Below are 22,305 nucleotides of genomic sequence, written 5' to 3'. Positions count from 1 at the left end.
AGTGAGGCAGCCAGCCTCCCAAAACAAGTCCCAGCGTTTTCTAGAAACCAGTAAGCATGGCACTCGAGTCAGTAAAAGCCGCCTTGTTCCAGAGGAGCAAGGAAAGTGGCCTGATGTAAATGTTACTTAATCCAGGGTAGGAAAGCTTTCAGATTTTCTCATTAGCAGATAACAGTATGGGGAAATAGATGCAATATTGGAAAAGACATATTAGACATATTCTAAAGCACATACTGAAAACTGAGCTAGCATCAAACCTGAGTAATGTGCTAGGTTAGAATCCACTCCAGATAAAAATCGAGCACCATGAAAAGCAGTATTGAAAATTAACTTTAAAAAGCTGTTGCGGTAACATTATCTTAGTTCTAAAATTAATACAAGTTAGTTTTAATTAGTCAATAAATACTTAGTTCTAAATTAGTTAGTAAATACTTAGCTCTAAAATCAATACAATTAATACAAAATTAATACAATACAAAGACAATGAAATTACTCCAGCAGGTATAATGGCTTCTAGGCTAATCATAGAAGCAAAGATCAACAGCAAAATCATTTGCAGGAACCCAATGTAGATGCCCTACACTTACCACATAAACTCAGTTTTCTAGACTGGCTGTGTATTACATATTATTTTCTCCTAGAGTATCCACAAAACTACATTTATCTTGTTACTTATATAACTAGGATTTTAGAGGAGAAGTGCTTGATATTAAGAGGAAAAGACATAGTACTGAACAAGTAATTAACAGAGGAAGGATACAGTCAGAAGAGTCTGAATGGGCTGTAACTCACACTCCTTTCAAATTTGTTTCCTGCAGCACATCTGCCTGAACAGTACTCCAAGCTTCAGCACCTCATTTGATGAGATGTGGTAAAAGCACCTGCAGATGTTGTATAGATGAGAACTCTGTAGGGCCATGAATATTGGCAGGCCAGAAGTATGCAAGTTCAAGGACAAGAGGTTTCAAGAAAAAAAAAAATCTCCATCTGTGTAACACAAAGCATTTACCAGATTTTGAAAAGACAGTTATTTGAGGAAGAACCTAAAGACTGTAAACCTTAGCTCAGAATGGATCCCATACACAGAGACGCATCTGTGTCAAATCAGCTGCAACGTGTTTCTGAACTGTGATGTTGCTGACCCACTCAGGATGCATCTCCTTTCCTTTTACCTTTCAAGCCAGAAAGCAGACTCTTAGTATTTCATTTTTCAACTATAGCTTTTTTTATTTGATTCATTGTTTTTTTGTTTGTTTGTTGTGGGGTTTTTTTGTTTGTTTGTTTTTTTTCCGTGGAGGGACTTTTGTTTTTTTGGGGAAGGGTGTTCAGGTGTTTTTTTAGCTTAAAATCTGCATTAGTCTTCTGAATCCTTTTGTTTACCTTTTTGTTTGCTATTATTTTCTAATTAGTTCATGTTCACTTTGTACTTTGTATGAAACAAACAACCTAGGACAGACACACAGCCTGCTCCCATGACCTCTATTTCACTGTATGCTCTGTTTCCTTAGACCTCTAATGCCCAAGTCATGTCTGGAGAAGAATCAAAGTCTAAGATTTTGTCCTTTCTGGCCAAGAATAACAGTTCCTCTCTTCCTTCCTCTCACATTGTCCATCCCTGTTAAACTCACAGAGAAAGGAGTAGTTTAGCACCTTCTTTTTCCATAGTGACAGGAACAGGGATTTAAACCTCATGCTTAGTAAGATGTAGCATATGGTCTTACCACCTAGGTGAGAGGTTATTACACTATCTGCAAAACAGAATTATCACCAAAGCTACTACCTCTTCTGGCTGTGTTTTCACAAACGAGCAAATAAAATCAGGCTACACAGTCAGTCTGACCTCCAGCAGCAGGATAAAGGGTTAAAGCAACAGCTATTTATGTCAAGAGTCTTGCAGACATGCTTTTATGATAGCAGTAATTGGTGTCCAATTTCCAGATGAATTTGAAAGATCTTTCCCATATTCATGTTCCCTGGTAGCTGGTTTTGGCATCTCCTCCCTTCCAACAGACACACTAAAACTATTATCTAACTCCTACTAGTCACTAAACACAGTGGGGAGGTTCCCACTCGCTAAACCCTGGTACACCCAAGTATGTTTGAGAATCCAAACATCCCAGATGTGCTTCATGCAGACCAAGACCACCTTCAGGGAATCTTTTAACATGTATAGTCCTGGGCTGTATAGTCTGCTTCCCTCTCTGCTTAGCTCTCTCAAAGCTAGAGACAGAATAACAAAATCTTTTCAGGGCACCTGCCCTTGCAGGCGGTAGAAAAACTTCCTTTGGACCACAGCTGCATTTCAGAGTGGACACAAAACTAGAGGGACTCTTGTTTTCCTCACAAACACACCTTGCAATGCTTGTCCCTACTTGTACACTACCTCATAAACAAAGCACAAGTGTTACATTTTATAATAGAAAATAAAACATTCCATATTATTCCTGAACTGAGGATGCTCAGTTCTACAACTAGATTTTCAGACATTCCACAATTAATGCACACAGCAATAGCAGCACAGACTACTGAAGGACAGGAATGACCTAACTGAGAGCTGATTTTCCAACTTATCTGTAAATGACTTGTATTAGGTTGTACAAGGAGCCAAATTATAGCTGACAGGGGGATAAGCACTGTCCAAAGGCATGGCAAAATGATGGCTTCTGTCCCGAAGAGTAAATTCAGAATTTCAAGGAACACTTGAGAACTGAGGCAGCCGTGTAGTACTTTTACAGTAACTTCACATTTGGAAAAACAAATGTTATTTCAATGCTGAGAGAAAAGCTGAGCTTTCACCCTTTACAAGAAGCTAGGAAAGCACAGTGTCTTTTCAATGAGGCCATGTAGCCAGGGACTACTGTGGCAGCAAACACACAGGGAGTGCTAATGCAAGGCTACACTTTCAGAAAAGACTCAGCACAATTTTTGTTCTTGAGGAAGATGTATAGTCGCAAGTTTGTTGCAAAAATAAAAGCAGGGAAAAACATCCTGCCTAGCTACAGGTGCTTTCATTTAAAGTAACACCAAAACATGCAGCCAGGTCTATTAATATTCAGGTCAGCTCTCTTGCACCCACCATGACCTCACTGCTTTCTTGACTCAGCAGAAAAAGGGGTTTATGAAAAAATACAGAAATACCCCTCAATTTTTTTTTTTTGAAAGCTACTGTCAGTTAAACCTGTGCAAATATTTTTACAATAATCTCTCCCATGCTTCCTCACTGAAGTATGGAAAAATGCACATTTGTACTTTTGTAAAGAGGCTCTGAAACAACCAGGCAATTACTTTGACCTTATTTAGAATCTAAAGAGCTCCAAATTCTTACTTTTGGAGACATACTCAGAATAAATTAACTGTCCAACATGAGTACAAAAGTTATTTTGATTCCACCAGTACTAGTGGAGATTTACCTTTTTTTCACTTCTTTCCCACAACACAGGCACATGTGACCAAAATGTGACCCAATGGCTTGAAAGATCAGGAGATAAAAGCACGAAATTTCGATTCATTCTTTCCCTGTATATCAACCATAACTTCAAACATTACCAGTGAGAGGATTCTAGTTAAAGTTGATCAACCCAGACTCTCACAAGCCCTGAAAGCATATAATGCAAAACAATGCAAATGCAAAGTATTCACAAGGGTTTGCCATCTACTAGACTCTCCAGATACACTATTTAGACTTAGAATTCTATAAAACCCATGTTCTTTCCAAGAATAGAGTTCTACATAGCAGAATCTACAAAATAATTTTAATCTGAATAACAGAAGATGATTTTTCTGTGAACAAGTCTGGGACCCCAAAGAGCTGGAAGTGTGATAATGCAACTCAGTCAAATGTGTGTGACCCACCACAACAGACAAGTACAAAAATGATGATGGTCATGCTTTGTGACAGGGAAACCTGACAAAGGATCCAGGTAATGCACATGACAGAAGTCAATGGACACAAAATACAGTCTGTGTGCTCAAGGAATCTCCAATGCAAGGAACATTTCCTTGTAGCCCCATATCAAGGTTTTCTGTGTAATGTATTACAGCATGGATCTATTGTGTGTTGAATGCACGTTGCATGTCTGAAAATACCCAGCCTCATTCCAGCTCCAAGGGAACAGTGCATAACCACCCTGTATTCCTTCACACTTCAGTCATGCTCTACAGCAAAAAACTGTGTAAACCATTCAGAGTTCCTTCTCAAGGAGAAATATTTCTATCACTGCACTCACAGCCATCCGTTTTTTTATTCCATGTAATTTTTTAAGATAAATTTTTAAGGATGAAAAGCACAGTGCACAACATCATTCATTATAAGTGTCTAATTTTCTACCCCATTATCTACTTATACTAGCAGAAGAAGAGTTTGAAATTTGAGTAGGTAACAGTAAATAACAAGCAAGAGTTATTTGCTTTTGTTCAGTGTCTTGAAGAAACATATGTGAGTATTTTTGTTCTGTTATTAAAACCAGCACTTCTTGTTATACCTCCAAAGCTTCCAACCACAGCCTTTGGATCTGACTGGAGATAACATTCCACCACAATTTAAAATATTTCAGAAAGGGGTGGGGAAAAAAAGAAACAAAGATGCATTCAACTACATCTTCAAAACATGTGTATGCAGGTATGAAAAATCTGTAACTTTTCCTGGAAGTTTTTATATGAATTAAAAAAAAATCTTGATTGTCACAGAATCTCTGAAAACACATTCTGCACTACTTCAGCAAGGGTAAAGCATTTTTTAAAAACATATGCCTTCTTATTTAATATGGAACGTTATTATGCCTTATACTACTTGATAAGCTGTGTTTAAATTCTAAGCTAAACAAATTGTATTTCCAGAGCAAGCAAAACCACCATTATGAAGACTGTATTTTCAAGAAGAGTTAAACATCACCAAATTAGAAGTATATTTTGTTCCTGGTGCATATAACCATTAACTATGATGAGACAGCATACTGGGAGAGATTTACAAGAATAAATCCAGAAACCATGAACTTAAACAATCCCTTTAATATAACAAACATAGCAAACTTTCAAATATAAACTGGAACCAACTAACAAATAAGCTCAAAACAACTTTCTGAATACCAAAAAGGTCTTATGCAAAACAGTGCACATTTATTTGAGGTATCGTATCCATGAAAACAAAACAAAACAAACTATCTACATTTAAAAAGATTTTTACTTAGCAAGGCTAAAGAAGTTAGGTGGTACATAAGGAGTAAACCAATGTAAACAGTGTAAAAATAAAGACTGCTAATACCAGCCAACCCAAAACTGAAATATCCCAATATACTAAAGAAAAATAAACCATGGGCATGCAAAATATTGTTTGTTAAAATACACTCAAATCCATGTGGCAGAAGTGAAAGTCACAAGCTAGTGAGGTGGATTTAGAAATGCAATGTTTCTTTCTTTATTTTCCTTAGACTGATTGTCATTCAGTTTTCCACTGATAAAAAAAGTTTTCAGCCTTCTTCATGCCACTGGGAACTGAATTTTTAAGATTCCAAACAGGTGCTGCAAGGAGGTTTAGGTAATTGTTTTTATGATCTAGTGTGATATACAACCCCACTGAAATGCTACAAGCAATGGTGATCTGTTACCATTATGGGAGGAAAAAGCTTGGTAAACAGGTTGCTCCAGGTGGAGTTGAAAGATTTTTGAGTTTCTCCTCATGAGAGCAGTGACAAACTCCATGGTAAATCCGGTAAGCCACTTAACATTTTATTTGCAACACAGAACATTTTGGCAACCAATATATTAGAGGAATCTGAATAGTGACCTGCAATGCATGTGCTTTTCAGAAAAATCAAGTTTTGTTTCAGGTATGCATCAGGAACATCAACAGCACAAGCCTTTTCTCATTCAAGCAACTGGAGCAATGTCATCTGTCTTAGATGTGCTTACAGCTCTTTCTTATCTTCTGCTTTATTATAACTTTGCTGTAAAGAGACAGATAAAAAATAATTTCAGTTTGGCAAGATCAGAAACCAAAGACTCCAGATGCTCAATTTTGCCCCTTTGCAGTCACACCTGATTTGCTCATCATACACCTTTCTACGCTGTAGTCCCATCAATACTACCCCACAGAACACCTGAGCTTCTGCTGCCAGCAGTCCAGGCTGTGCAGCCTAGTTCTGCTCCCTTTGGTTTTACAGCTCTCCTGCGCAGCAAAGTCAGCAGAAAACGTTTTCTGCTATCAGCTCATTTATCCCTGGGAGCTGCATCTACTGTGTGCTCAGTACCTTCTGTTCTCTCTACTCAGAGGTAAACAGAGATGGTAAGGATGTGTGTTTTAGACCACAAGTCTGCTAGAAATGCAGCAGGACTACTATGGCTCATTGCACAGGGAAGCACAACAAAGACAGGCCATGCATGGTGGTCTTGAATTGAACACAGAGATCAGTTGAGTAATCTGTAGCAGTACAGGGTGAGGCTGGGAATGAGCAAGTGGTTTCACAGAATACAGGAAAAAATAATATAACCAGGTCAAAACTGCCTTTTTTTATTAATACAGGGCTGAACCACTCTTCTTTAAAAGGAGGTCACCATAATTTTAATAATAATTTATTTTCTCCCTAGACCATTACTTGTAAATAGGCTAACTTTATTTTTTACTGAATTTTGCTCGAGACAGATGTTAGGCATGGAGCATATGAACACCTGTCAGACAACTTAAAAATACAAAGTCCCAGTTCTATTTACTGATACTTACTGTGTATCTTATGGGTATTATAGCCACATACATAAGAAACTCAATCAAAAAGCTAATTGAACTTTTGCTTAATATGGTTTGGTTTTTAAGAATTATTTTGTACTTCAGTTTGAATTTTATGGTAGCCTGTTTTTAGCCTAGGCTGTTTTGTTGGGTTTTTTATCCTTGTGTATCAACAGTATTACAACATTTATAATCCAGGATTGCAAAAGCATGTTTTAAGAGCAAACAAAATAAAATTACTTTTATAAATTGTGTATATTCTCCCCCCCACCACCCACAGCCCTCCTATAGTTTTCTTACAGTATTTCAGTGATCATCACATGCAAAACCATCTGAATCTTATTTTCCAACTAACAGTAAAATTGAAGCTAATGACAACCTGAGCTTTGTCAACCAAAGTGCAAAAAATAAAATGCTACTAACTTTGCAAAACAAAATTCTACTATTTTGAAGAAGTTTAAGGAATGCTGCCTGTAGTAACTTTATGCTATCCTAAAGATTTTGGTAAATTCTCTCAAAACAAACAGAATTTTGCTGGTACAATTTCAAAACACAGTGCTTGCATGGTGATCCAGAGCCACCTACCTGAAGCTGTTCAAATTCTTTCATCAGGTGCTCATATTCTCTTCTAAGGCCTTCAGACTGCTTTTTAACTGCAGCCACTTCGGTTTTTGCCTTATGGAAAGCTGTAAAATACCAGAATTGGTGTTTTAATTATTACTTGTATTCCTGCAGTTCCTCAGAGCCCTAGATGTGCATCAGGGCTCCACTACAGTAGACAGTCCTTCCTCTAAAATAGCTTAGAATTTAAAACACAGCATCACAGATGGACACAGGAACCTGAGAAGTTGAGGACAGGGAGCAGAAAGAGAATGGCCAATGTTCAGAAAGACCAGCACGAGGAATAGGAAGGGCCTGTAAGAAAGGTAGGGGTGAGGCCAATAAACTTCTGCTAAACAGGGGGCTACTTAGTGATGACTACAGTGTTCTGTCACATTGCAGGAGAAAGTTCTAGAAAAACAAAACTCAGCAACTCCAAAATCAAAACTGTCAGACCTCTTAAGCAGAGGAGGGAACTCAAACACTGGGCAAGATTTTCACACAGCAACTGAGACCATCGACAAAACACAGTAAGGAGGAAGATGATACATGATTATAGGAGCACAGACCTCACCTTTCCACCCTGTTTCTGAATTTTACCATGCATGAATTAATTGATTAGCAGCATCAGTTTACAGATGAAAAGGCAGAAATGGTGGTGGGTGGATAAACAACTCTGAACAGGGTTTTAACATTAGAAAAAAGTAATTATTCACTCCATCTCAACACAAACTGAGAGCACATCTATGCTGCAGTACCAAACAGCCTAGGACTTCATTGGGGCTATTTTACAACGCAGGATAAAACAGCGCAAAGTGCCATAAAGCCATTAGTCCTAAGCTGTTATGTAAGGTCATTTAGATATTTTCATATTCCTCTGCTATAGGTATCTCAGGGATCGTTGTATTTCTCTGATTCAGCACCACAGGCATAGTCTAAATCTTGATCTGCTCATATGAAAACAAAGAAATGTTGTTAATGACCTAATAAGGCCACCTCACATGGCCACTTAAAAACCCCAAACAACCAAGTAATTTTTTTTTACAAATAAAAAAAGAACATTAGCAAATTTCCTTGTTCCAAAAGTGTGAATCTATCCTTTGACTGTGAACTCCCTGAGAGAGACTTCTTTCCCAGAGACTTCCACTGCACTTAAGAACTGCAGCACCTCTAAAAGCCTGTTCTGAAATGATGAGAAGCTAGATGTGGTTTTTGTTAAGCACTGACTTACAAGCAGTCTGCTATGAACCCGATTTCTCTTTGGGTGCTAGTTCCTGAAACATCAGGAAATGAGATTCGACCACTCTCCTAGATGCAAGAAGGAGAAATCCCTCACCCAGAATTTCAGTTATTTTTAAATAATTAATTTGAATGTACAGATGAAAAACAATTCTCATTTCAGAACTCTGCAAGTGGTTTTCCTGTAACAGGACTTTTACCTACCTTGAAATTCTGATTCACTAGAGTCAATAACATTTCAGTCTATTGATTCCAACATGATTAAAACCTCATAATTTCTTTTTAATTTCTCCTTTCCTTCATTTCCATACTCTTACACAGTTTTCCTTCATCCTTTAAAGTCATTCTTGACAGCATCAATACAGATTTTCTGAAGGTTTTGGTATTTGGAGTAACTTTGATTTCCACAGATGTGACAAAGTCGAACCCCACTGCATTTACTCTCTCTCTGATCTCAATACTGTTTAAAATTTTCAATAGTAAAATTCTGATATCAATAAAATAAACACTTGTGACGCTTTGATAGACTTCTGAATTTTAGATTGTAGACAAAAAATATATATGCTATTTCACTTCTCCAAGAATCTGCTAATTAGAAAGATAAATCTTGCTTTTGTTTGAACATTCTTGTACATAGTACAGTAAAAATTAATAAGATCTCACTTCTGAAGAAGTTGTAACTCAATGTTATTGATCTAACACTATTTAGTTATTTATAAGTAGCAGCACAGTACTTTAGTTGCAACTAAAAACTACTTTATCTTTAAAACATGAACAAAATATCTAGAAGTATCTACAAGTCAAGAAAGCGAACAAGCTAGTGCATTGTTTTAGTGTTTTGACCAAAACAGATGTATGACAGAAATACCTTGCCTAACCCTAGAAGAAGAAAAAGCAAAGAACAGATTGTCCTTTCCACCTGTGTTGGCTATGGACAAAAACCCCAAAACATCAATAAACCACCAAATCCACATTCATTCCTGTTGGGGTCACAAAATTAAAAGGAGCATCACGTCTTTGCCAACGTGAATTCCTCAGTGCACCAATTTCCCCGGATGCCTTGTGAGGCACCAGAGTGTCCCCACACCAGTGCCCAGCTCCTCTGCTGGGAGCACGAGCCCTGCAGTGCAGCCCAGCTGATCAGGTACACTGTTTGTCATATGGATCCTATCATATGAACACAGATCCAGCAGGAAACAGGAGATCCTTTGTGTGCACAACACACTCAGTTATTATTTCTGGCTTCCATCTGGCCTGTTACTTTGCCTCACAGGAGCACAACAGCTGGACTGGCAGCAAGCAAGCTCCCACACCTCCCACCAAGCCAATGCATGAGCAAGCAGATGAGGATGCTGCTTCTACATTAATGCACCCACTGAAAGGAATAATCAGCAAGTTCCAAGCACAGAATCCAGCCTCAGTACTATAAGAGGTAGGCTATCCTTTTCCATTTCATCTCCTACCAAGAAAAATCAACAAACTACTCCTAGGGCAGTGTTTCAATGGAAGACATTTGTGGAAAACTTTACACTTATGCGTGACTGAAGGTCCATAAATGAATGTAACATGTGTAGTCTGGGAAAAGTAGAGAACATGTCCTTTCACAACATTCTCTGAATCCTATTCCAGGAGAGACAGTTTATTTCAGATTGCTCTGCATTCTAAGGGTGAGGAATCAAACTGCTCTGAGGAGCTACATTATCAAAGCCTAGTAGCTGTAGCATTTCTATGATCTTCTCATTCCAACAACGATGGACTAACACTAAAACCAAACAACAACAAAAACAACTAATAATTCTTTGGGCATTTCCTTGCACAACTACTAGTCCTGGTCTGACTACATCACTTGACTTACAGTGCTTGCTACTAAGGAAACGATCTGGAACTTACATTAGCATTGCTCACAATACAAGCCTACAACCCAAATGATTTGGACTAGTTGAAGAGTAAAAAAGAGCCCTCTCTTAAAAGAGTTTTCAAGTTAAAAAAGAGCTATTCACATTTAAGAATTCAGGCACTGACGGCACAAGAGATTTGCCAACAAATACACTGTAAGGCTGGGAACACAACTCCAGTCAAGTAACTCCATGCTAATTCGGAATTCTCTTCTTAAGATATAATGGTCAGAATTTAAAATGAGAAGGCAGGGCCAAAAAATTTACAAATTTGCTTCAAGTACCTTTTGCAACCTCAAACAAAATTTTGTTACAAAAGGGAATCATCGTTGGATGGCATAAAAAGCCTTGTATAATAAACCCATGCTTGCTGCATGCAGCCATCTCTTCCAATCAATGAGTATGAGTATCAGCTCTTGCTGCATGTGACACTGCAATGGCTCCCGCCCTCGGTTATCATCTCACAGTCTTGTAAAAAGTAAGGTTAAGTAAGACAGACCTTGTTCCTCAACTTCCCTCTGCCATTGGCCAAATAACAAGACTGTGGCCAATTCTTTAAACTTGTGTGTTTTTAAAAGCTGGAGTGCATCAGAGAAGCTCAGTGTAGTTTTCGTACAGGGCCCCAGCCTACCCAGCAACACCAAGGCCAAACTGAACTCTCCCTTGCAGCAGTTTTAAGAAATGTATTCCCAATGTCTGTATTTTTAACAGGTTTTGAACATGTAGTATCTTCACATTTAAGTGAGAGCTGTACATCTGTACATGCATACTTTCTAGAATAGCCATCAGTTAGACGTTATTCCAAAACCAGGCCTCCACATGAATTGCTGCTCTCCTCCTGTCGCCTACAACACTATGCAACCATGAAACAAAGAGCACTCATGTCAGTCTGCACACAAAACAAACCTCTTTAAATGATGCATCGAAGTTCCATTAGAATTTCCTCCTGCCCCACCATATATGACATTAATATATAAACAGAGTATTTTCAGAAAAAGTTGAACTGAAGTTCAAAAGCACCTAAATGACTTTGATGAGCCAGTTCATATTTAATGAAGTCCTGTTCCTGTCCCAACACAAGGACCACTGTAAGGACAAAAGGCTTCATGAAAACTTCTCTCAGGTCTAAGCTCATGCCCAGTTGCAGGGAATTTGTTTTGTTGTGGTTTTTTGAATAGTCTTCCAAACCATCAAAATGAAACAATATCATGGCATGTCTTCTTTCCCCAGAAAATTCCTATGGGTCCTAGGCCAGTAGCCATACTGAGAATCTTTAATAACCTGAATCAATATTTTGTTAGAAATATGTCTAATGTGTAGCAGGAGAAACATTCTCACATCTGTACTGGGTATTGCTCCAGGTATGTAAATTTATTTCTAGGTATCAATGAGAGATTTTCATAATATATAAGTGTATCAATAAAATACCATCTCAGAAGGTTTCTAACCAGTCATGTTATTACTTGTCTAGGTATGCTAAAAATGGATTCAGGCTCTGAAAGCGCTCACCCCACTGCTGGGTGCCTATAAAGCCCTGACAACAATATGTGGGTCTGCAATAGAGCTGTGAGGAACTAGCCTTCCTTGCTTCATTTCCAAAATAAAGCAAAAAAGGCATCAAGTGTAATAGAAGAGTCAAGCCTGGAAAGAAAGGAAATTTGGTCAAAAAACCTTAAAATTAATTTCCAACCTTTCCTCAGATGTTACTAATTTTAGTGCTCAGTCTTGCATTTTGATTCTTCCTCCCTACCTGTTCAGAGCATAGCAAAAAAGTCTTCTTAACTCAGGATTTCACTGTTAAGTGAGGAAAAAGAAAAGTAGTCTATGTTTTCTGTAAAAGGTAGAAAGCTGAAGAACTAGAGATAAGTCTCCTGAAAGTCTGCAATAATCTGTCTACACTATGATTTTAATCAGAATTTCAGAATGAGGAGACATACAGTATTTCCTCTTTCAGTTATAAATACTGATTCAAAACTTTACAGGAAATTTGCATGACCATTGAAGTCATAGCACCAATCTGATACTAAACTGTTTCCTTAAATGTGAAGCAGGTGTACATTTAGGACTCCTCCTGGCTGCCACTATACTGACTTAACCCACCTTTCAACTCACAGCCTGCTCTAAAATAATATATTACCATGCATCAGCAGCTTAATAAGTGTCCCAGACCAGAGCAATGGATATTTGAAACTGCATTTGAAAAAAAAAAAAGTTTTTCCTTTCAAGCAGCAAAGAACCACCTAAACACAAACCCCCAGTCAACCACAAACAACATCCAAATGTATGACGCTTACTAATACCATAGCTGAAAAACAAACAATAAGAAAACCTCAAAAATCAAAACCAGTAAAGTTTTCATTATTTATACTAGTTTTGTCTTGTTTCACGATTAGGTGACACCCTTTATACTCTTCACTCTCTCCCCACAATTTCATGGATTGGACTTCACAGACATAAAGAAAAAGTTACTTTAGTCATGTGAGCTCAGTAGCATGAAACAAATTGCTTAGAAGAGGCAAAACAAACTTTCCAATCTCAGCTTTCTTTTGTGTAATGCATTGCTCACACTTAGTGAACATGACAGTCAACATTCACCTACCCAGTGGCAGGAATTTCAAAAGAAAACAGTAAATTCATGTCCTCTAACACTCTTTAGAAAGCTGTATCTAAGGATGTGGTTGTCCTAATCAAGTACTTCAAGCTTTCTGGCTATCAATTTACTCAAAATAACATGTAAGAAAACTTACAAGAAGGTAAGACAGACATCCTGAACACCACCTAGCTGCTCATGGTAATTCCCATACCACCCATGGGGTTATTGGCAATGAGGGGGGTGGCATTAGGAGAAGGGCTGTAAATATTTCTGTGTTCATTCCTTAGAAAGACCCTCTCTCCCACTTTTGCCTTAACAAAAGATTCAAGCATGCCTTAATTTATACGTCTCTTGGATGGACAACATATCATGGGGAGAATGAAGCTGAAGCAGCATGAGGTAAATCTATTTATTCCTTATTCTCTAGCATGCCTGACTGAAAAGCTTACATTATATTAGTGTTACATACCACCAGTTAGTTTAAATAAAACATAAGCATTTAAATTTTCCATTGATCCTGTCACTTCAAAGGCACTTCCCCTCTGCCCTTTCTTCAAGAAAACAGCAGGAGAGGGAAAACCCACCATCAAACATGCCTGAGAATGTGAACTAATGAGACTCTCTATTTAAAGATTCTTGTTGCTTCAAGCCCAGTTGAAAACAGCTGGTTTACATTTTTTATTTGAATTCCCACTGGACAGTGAAAAAGGATTCATGAAACATTTCTGAAAAATTTATTCTTGCAGCACTGTAGCAGTCCCAGGCAGTATGAAAGTGGGGCTATGTTTTGATGATAACACCCTGTCTTGTACCAAGAAAATTTGTATTTTTGTTACAGTCTGAATATCTGATTAATGTTTACAACATCGCAGGCTGTGTTATCTTAAAAACACTGATTTCAGATCAGCAGGTGCTCACAGGCATCACACACCTTGAGAGATCCCAGTAAGACAGAACCAAACAGGTAAAATCTGCTTCTATCTCAATTTGGGCTGTCTATAAAGCAGTTTTGACAACCCAAACCTTAAACACGGAAGCTGCTAACAAAAGTATTACGTTACAAATTGTAAGTTATGTTTCCTTGTAAACAAAAAAAATATTAAAAAGCTAACATCTCAACACCTCAGCTGCAGAACATATATAAATTTAAAATAGTTGTCAAGGACTTTTCTGCTGTCTGACAGAAACCCTGTGGTAGTAAAAAACCTTAACCACAATACTTCCCCATTTTATACAGGGAGAGTGGCTGCTATGTATGACATGAAAGATCAAACTGACGACTATAAGCAACCTGCAAATGATTCTATATCCTGGTCATGTCATTGATGAAGACAAGTCAACACCACTTAAATTTATCAGTCCAACTTGTTAATAATTACAACTTAACTAAGGGGTTCCAATTACACCTTACATATTTTCATAATGAACACATTTACTAAAATATGGGGATGGCAATGGCATGTTTTATCAGTTCCTAGTCAAATGTAAAGAAACCCCATGCCAAGTGTTCTGGAAACAGATGAAGTTAATTCAAGCTACACCTAGAATATTTTTTTGACATTCAGTGCTGAAACAATCCTTTTCTTCTTTGCAAAGAGGTCCCAACTAATACTCACCATTTGAGGTCTTCTGTAGCTCTGCTTTCAAATGTTCAACTTCCTCCTTCAACTTTTCCTCAGTTGCATCTGTTGACTCTTTCTTTTTACCATCTCCTTTTCCACTCAAGGCCTATTAAAAACCACAGTTGCTACATTAATTTTATCTTCATTAGTCTGATAGTAATGCAAAATATCCAGGAAATGTCAGCCCTCATCTTGCAAAGCATTAGGTTTTATGAAATGTCAACCTGACACAGGCAGATAGTCATTCTAGACAAAAATCCTCCCTAAAAAATAAAAAAAAGGAAATAAACAAGCTCAGTATTTTAGGTAATGGCATACTTGTAATAGAATGGTGTTATCTCATGTGTAAGAGTACTTTTCATGTCTGCATCAAGCGTACAACTTTCATTTAGAGTATAAAATGGATTTTTCAGAAGATACACACTCCGACTGTCAATGACAGAACAGTGCCTGTTTATGTGCAACTGGTTCTAATTCTCTCCTTGTAGGTTTGCAGCTACTTCAATCTTCAGAATAGTTCCAATATCCAGATTTGATTTCCAGTGAAATTCAGGACAAAAACTAGGAAAGGATCTAGGAAGAGCCCTGTAAACACTTGACAGAGGACCAATATATTCCCTGTACTCCAAAAATGTTGGCACTACTATACTTATGCATGCTCTTAAGGTGGTAAGATTATATCCCATAACAAGATCCTTTTCTCATAAAGCTTCTACTATCTAACCACACATCATCTCTGCAATAGCAAAAAAAGAGGTAAATGCTTAACAGGAAAAAGAAAAGTAAAACAACTGAGAGAAACAGCTGTTAGGTGAACTAGAAATATCAGAGCTTACCAGGCACAGGCAGGAGCAAAGGGGAAAGATTATTTTAGGAAGAAGAAAAAGAACTGTTTATAAAGACTGGTAAACAATCCAAATAAAAGGGCTGAAAAAAAATTTCCAGAAGCTATTTAATCAAAGAGCTGAGATGACATTTAACTGCTGGTAACAAAACCATAGCCAACTGTCTTCTTTGCTTTGTGCTCACCTCCTTCTATTTGCATGCAAATACCTATTTCTGTAAACTTTTATCTTAAGTCCTGTGCTCCATGGAACCTCTGAACAGGTGACAGTGCAGACCTTGCACACCAAAGTAAACTCACAGTATTTATACTTGCAGCCAGTGCCTTATGCACAATTGCTCTCACTTCTCTGCAATGGTGGAACGAAGCACACTTGTAAATAACACAAATGCAGGGGCCAAGCCACAAAAAAAGCCTAAATCATAGGATGGCTGTAAAGTTAAAATATTCCAACCCTGAACATTTCCCATGTCCATCACAATGGAGATCCAGCCACTGCATGTTGCCTGTACCTGTGGCTACCTGTGTTTTTGAAACATGTAAATAAAAACAGATAGGACTACAGTTTCCAATTTCTGGCTATCATTTACAAGTAGCTAAGAGAACGTGTTGCTAAGAGAATGTGAAAGCAGAACAAAAAAGAGGACTTTTGGCAAAATCTCAACAGGACAGAGAAGGGAAAAAACCCGCACCCGTAAGCAGTAAAAAGACAAATTTCATGGCTGAGGGAAGAATTTGGATCATTTTGACAAAATACCAAATCCCAAAATTTTGGAATAATTTTATACTTGGGTGACACCTAGCACAGACTAGTGATCCTTATTTTACAACACCTCTCAACTGGATTTTTTGTATCCCTTCTAGTACTTTCTGTCCAGAGTCTTTGCAGGAAGATTTATTACAAAATTGACAGTGCCAGTAACCATAGACACTGCTTTAGACAAACAGGAAGGAAACCTGTACACACCCACAGGGAATTCAGTTTTGACAATGTGCTGGACTCTAAAAGCCTTCCTATGTCTAGATGTCTGAACTCAGCTTAGGGTTTGGTCTCTTCAAACAGAAGTCAAACAGTTAGAAGAAAAGATTTCATACATTTATCTTAATTATATCTTTGATGCCTTTCCTTCCTGAATAGTTATGTATTGAACCACAGCCTAATCATTCTTTGCATAAAAATAACATCTCTCCACAGTCTGTTGATAGTTTTTTAAAGTAAGAAATTTTTGGTAGTAATTTCATTAATACTACAACAGTGTCCTACTAAGAAAAGGAAGCATTCTGAAATTGGCTGACCTACCATAAAAAGATAGAAGAGTACAAAATACATCAAATATAAAAGATTAATTTTACAACTTAAAAAAATACATTCAGGATTGGAGAAAATCCTATTAAGAAGAAACAGTCAGCATGAAAACAGTTTTATAGTAGGCATTTTCATCCTGGACTGCTAGAACCTTGACCTAAACAGGCAATTGTTTGTGATAAAAGGAATAAAGTCAGTGTCTCTCTCTACTTTATTATGACTAAATTCAGAGACATATATTAAGAATCTATTACTACTTTGAAATTTGTACTGGAAAGACAGAACTTCATTTATTTGATTTACTTCAGTTTCCTTCGTTAATAAGATGCTATTATAATTTGTTTTCAGTATTCTGAATTACATATTGTAAAAATATTTTTCTTCTTTTTTCAACCAGAAAGAATAAAATGAACAAGCATTCTGTAGCAAACCATCCTCAGATTACATTGTACTAACTACTTGCTGCATGAGAAAGTTACTGAAGAAGCTCAAAGATACCTCCTGCAGCCTTTCGTTCTCGGCCATGTATTTTTTGGCTGCTTCAGTAGCATCATTTACTTGTGTTTCCAGAGCTGCATGAGATGCCATCTCTTTTGCCAGCTGAGTGAGAAGGGTAACAGTACGTCTCAACACACTGGCGAAGAAAAACAGTGAACAGAACTGTAATTTACAGCACAAATAATAAACCCAAATCACAAGCGAAAACCAAAACCACAAGAATCAAACCAAACAAAAAATCCAACAAACCAAAACAAGCCCTCTTCTCTCTGGGTAGTAGATCTAAAAATAAAACCAGAAGAGGGAAACATCCAGGTTCATAGATGACAAATAAGAGCAACAAGAGAGACAGAAAATGTTTTCATCCATTGACATTCTGATTTTTACTTGATACAGAACCTCCCTCAGCCTAAATACCCACAGCCATTAAGGGGTCAGAGACCTGATTTCTTAAAGGCTGTTTAAACACTGTTATATGACCCAGTATTTTTAACTGGATTGACCTCCAAACTCCAAGTTATGGTAATGAGTATAGTGAAGAAAAAAATAAAAATCACACAACTTTATAAACAGCCTTGCAATAATAAAATTAGCAGTATAAGCATAATAATCTTTCAAGTACTGTCAATACAGTTAAATCAGAGCATGTATGGATGTCAGCACTGATATGGCACCTCAATTCTAAGCTTTGCGAATACCTTGATTCTTTGCATCACTATTTTCATTATTCATCCTGAAGTCTTTCAAATGTTGCTGAATCAAGGCAACACAACATTGAATTAAATGAATGCCTATAATGTAACTATGCAGCTGCTCTTCAAAGATATTTGAAAATCTAAGTAATTGGCTTTTGCCTAACTGGAAGAGTATTAACAGATCTTTTCAAGTTAAGCCTCCCTCCAACCCTTGCATTTTTATTGAAAGCTCCTTTCCTTACTTTTTTTGGGGGTTAATAAAAAGCTAAGATCCCCATGTCACTACTTTTCAGCAGGTTAGCAAATTTACTATTGCTTATTAACTTACAAATGCAGGAGTCATTAAAACATCATAACTGAAAGAGAATCACAGAATCATGCAGGTTGAAAGAGGCTTCCATCTCATGAAAAGCAGGACAGGTTAAGCAGATTGCTCAAAGACTTATCCAGTTGAGTTCCTACAATCTTCAGTGATGAGAGATTCTACCATCCTTTAGGGTCTTTGTTCCAATGCTTAACTGCCCTTGACAGCTGCAGCACTTTTCTACCACGAGTCAGAACATCTCAGGTTCCTGTTACCTCTTGTCATTCCTTTTTGCATCCACTGAGATGAACTGCATCCATCTTTTTTACTACTTGACAGACTTACAAGCCAATAGGATTTTCCCTTCAAAGTCTCTTTTGGCTGAAAGCAAATCTCCTTCATCATCTCCTCATAGGTCACATATTTCAGCCTCCAACTTTCTCTGTACCCCACTGCAGTACTCCAGTATTTTGGGGAATTAGAACTGGACACAGTCCTGCACCTGCAGCACCCCATTGTCATACAGAGCAGAATAACCACTTTCCTTGACCTGCTAACTGCATCCTTGCTATCACAGCTCAATACACGACTGGCTCTCTACCAGGATCCCCGGGTTTTTTCCTGCAAAACTGCTTCCTACCCACCCATGCTGCCAGTCCCCAGCCTGGATGCTGTATATGATCATCCAATAAAATGTCACACTTTTCATTTGTCTTTTTTGAGCTTCAGGAGATTTCTGTCAGCACATTTCTTCAACCTTTCTGGCTCCCTCTGAAAAGCAGCACTGCTCTCCAAGGTGTCAACCACTCTGAATTGGAACCATGAGCAGCTTGCTGAGAACACACTCAATCCTATCATCCATGTTGCTAATAAAGTCATGAAACAATATTGAGCCCAGTACCGACCCCTGAGAAGCACCAGCTGAAAATCTCATTGTTATTATCCTTTGAGCCCAGAGGTCCAAGGAACTGGACCCACCTGCTTTTTTCTCCATTTCTCCAGCCGGTGTTCCTCCACAGTTAGGCTATCAGGATACTAAAAGACACTGTGTCAAAGGCCTTGCAAAAAGGATACTCTGCTCTGAAGGCAACAAGGATGTTCAGATATCATCTTCCTTAAGTAAATCTGTGATGGCTGTTCCAAGTCATCATGTCCTTCATGTCCCTGAAGGAGTCTTTGAGTAAGACTTGATTCAAAACCTTCCCAGGGAGGCCAGTCTCTAGCTTCTTACATCCTGTTTTCTGTCCTTGAAGACAGGTGCAATGTTTGTCTTTCTGCAGTCACCAGAATTCTCCCCAGAATCGTGATCTTTCAAACTAAGCCTTGCAATGACATTGGCCAACTCCCTCTGCCATCCTAGGATGCCACAGACTTTTATATGCCCAAATGGCCTATACGCACACCCTAGCTGCATCTTCCACTGCTGGGATGATGTTACGTACCCTGCTGACTCTCCTAGAAGGCATCAGTGAGCAGTGGGCTCATGTTTTCTTGAGATTTTCTTTGGTTTTCAGCCCTTTTTATCCCTCTCTGCTTCAGCAGGGGCTAAGAGAGGACCAGGTCAGACTAGCAGATGGGTGTTTTTGTCCACCCAGGGGACAGTCTCCAGGGTCTATGACCCTCCTCTTTTCTGCACAGTCTGCAGATGAGAGGCTCAGCTGGCCCCAATACCCCCACTGACAGGTAATTTTCCTCACCTGTACCCAATGCTCTGCAATCATTGAACCCCACAACTGCTGCTGTCTTGCCAGAATTGACAAACTCCCAGCCTCCTCCACTTTATCTATCTCCATATACCATTCTTGTGGAATTCAGGAGAATACAGGTGGATGTGCTAAAATGAGCCAAAACTGACCCAAAGAATGAACTAGGGGCATCCAATTACCCATTCACAATAAATGGGGTCTCAAGTTGTTTGTGTGATGGTATAGCAGTACAGGGTAAGGCAACCCAAGGCACAGCTTCCCTCACTTCTCTGACAGACATTATGTCTGCTTCATGGATAAGCTCTGCTAAGGAAAGTCTTTGATCTAGTGACTACTGGAGGAGTGCTTATTTCTCCTAAATCTTGGTGAAAGGTCAGCAGCCCAAAAAAAACCTCAAGCAAACCTCTTCAAGAGCAGAACTTTTATACAAAATAATGTACTGGGGTCACTTGACAAGTTTTCTTCTTTGGAAGCTGAATATAAGTAGGATCCTGAGAGATCAGCTTCCAATTCTTTTGTAGGATACAATCTAGCTATTCCTCTTGGAGCAGAGAATAACAACATATTTGTGCATATTCACTTAACCTTTCTGTAGGAAGACAAAGAACTTCATGTATTCCTACCACTATTGAGCAAGGCTCCAGCCACATCTGTGTTCCTCTTGAGTATTGAGGCAATGTCAAGCAGCTCACTGAAGGAACTCCTAGGAGGACCAACACTCGTTGTCCAGCCACCAGAAAAATGCACAAATGGAAATCATCAGACCAATAAGTCTGTTTCTGTTTGTTCACTTTATCTGTGTCCAGTGACTTCATGTGCTCCCAGCCCGACTGATAAGATCTGCAGGTTGTTGTGCCTACTGATTCACAGGTAGTCTTGGTTGCTAGAGGTGGGCAGTACAGAACTGCCCTTTCCTTTACCCTGTTTTAGTTGCTGAACTTAGGACATCCTGAAAGAGATACCACACTTAAGATCATAACACCATAATAGGCAAGTTGCCACAAAGCGCTTGATCTGAAATACAATTGAAACTTTCCTTGAAAGCTTGAAGTTCTAAACTTCAAGCTTGAGCTGAAGTGGCTCAGGTCAGGCTCAAGCTTTGCTTCTTAACACAGCAGGGTGCAATGACACCAGCTTGCCAGATAATATTATTACTTAACAGTACTTTAGTTTTTAAACGTTTTTTTTATTCCAGTTTTGCATGTGCAAAACAAAAGGGTGTAAGTTTAAGGAAGGAAATGAGTGAGTATTCCCCAAAGAAACTCCTGCAAAATACATGTTTTCTCCAGCACTCAAAATGTTTCTTTCCATGTGTTGCTCACATATCCTTCCAATCTACAAACAGTTGTAAGGTGTTATTTTCCCTGATCTTACTTGCCTTGTAGCCAACCTGGTCACAATTAATTCTTTCATCTCCTGAAATTGTCCTTCTGACCTTTACAATTACTTTGCGCAATAGTTCCTGTAGTAAACATACTATGTAAACATTGAAAAATGTTATACTTACAGCCAAAGAAATAAGGAAAAACCTGAGAGATAGAGGTTTCTTTGCGACCGAAAGAGTTTCATCTGAATATGATCAAAGGCACTGCTGTTGACATTTGCAGCCTTTTCATTCACATGAACAGATGAGTATTTCCTGACTTCTCTAACAGCATCTGCAAACAAAAACAGTCTGTTCTTATTCACATCTGTGGGTGTGCATGCATGCTAAACCAGACTTTAGCAATAAAAATATGTACTTTGATTTCCTGCTCATCGAACAGTAATAGGACAAATAGTGACATCAGTTATGTTATCCATACATTTTAAAGATCGGTCTTGATAAATCATAAAATGCTCTAGCATGTTCTCAGAAATATGACAAACTATTGCCCAAAAAATGCTTGAACAGTTATTTCAAACACTTGTACCCAGCCACGAGGGATCAGGCCAAAGCAACTCACTCTACAGATGTTACCAAAGACCCTTCGGTGTCAAAATGTCACTGCTGACAACTGAGCTAAAATTCCCCAGTGGGCAAACAGTGAGAAAAGAGAAAGAGAAGCAAAAGGAAGGAAGCAGTAGTTTTTCACGTATTTGCTTTACACAGACTTTTTTAAAGACATGCATGTGTTTTAGTAATGACAGAAGGGTCCACTTAATACTTCCATCATAGAGGTAAAAAATGATTTCTTTAACATCCATTAAAAAAGAAATACTGCAGCAACACAGCAGTAGTAACATCAGTAGTAACTACTAACTGTAAAAATATCATAAAAAAATGGAGACAGAAAGCTACAACT

General features: G+C 38.2%; 1 protein-coding gene across 1 annotated transcript in view; it reads right to left on the bottom strand.

Moving 5' to 3' along the window:
* Positions 1 to 4,987: 4,987 nt before the first annotated feature.
* The window catches only part of DUS4L (dihydrouridine synthase 4 like), a 36,849-nt gene continuing 19,531 nt past the window's right edge, over positions 4,988 to 22,305 (bottom strand). The window contains exons 8-12 of the mRNA XM_038153505.1: positions 21,528 to 21,678; positions 17,316 to 17,451; positions 14,662 to 14,773; positions 7,304 to 7,404; positions 4,988 to 5,942 (exon numbers count right to left, since the gene is read on the bottom strand). Of these exons, the coding sequence (XP_038009433.1) occupies positions 5,904 to 5,942; positions 7,304 to 7,404; positions 14,662 to 14,773; positions 17,316 to 17,451; positions 21,528 to 21,678 (539 nt within the window). The 3' untranslated portion in view covers positions 4,988 to 5,903. The remainder of the gene's footprint in view (positions 5,943 to 7,303; positions 7,405 to 14,661; positions 14,774 to 17,315; positions 17,452 to 21,527; positions 21,679 to 22,305) is intronic.

Source organism: Motacilla alba, chromosome 1A (assembly GCF_015832195.1).
Source record: "Motacilla alba alba isolate MOTALB_02 chromosome 1A, Motacilla_alba_V1.0_pri, whole genome shotgun sequence".
NCBI classification, from domain to species: Eukaryota; Metazoa; Chordata; class Aves; order Passeriformes; family Motacillidae; genus Motacilla; species Motacilla alba.
The sequence above is the reverse complement of the archived record's forward strand: the minus strand, read 5'-3'. Positions and strand labels throughout refer to the sequence as shown.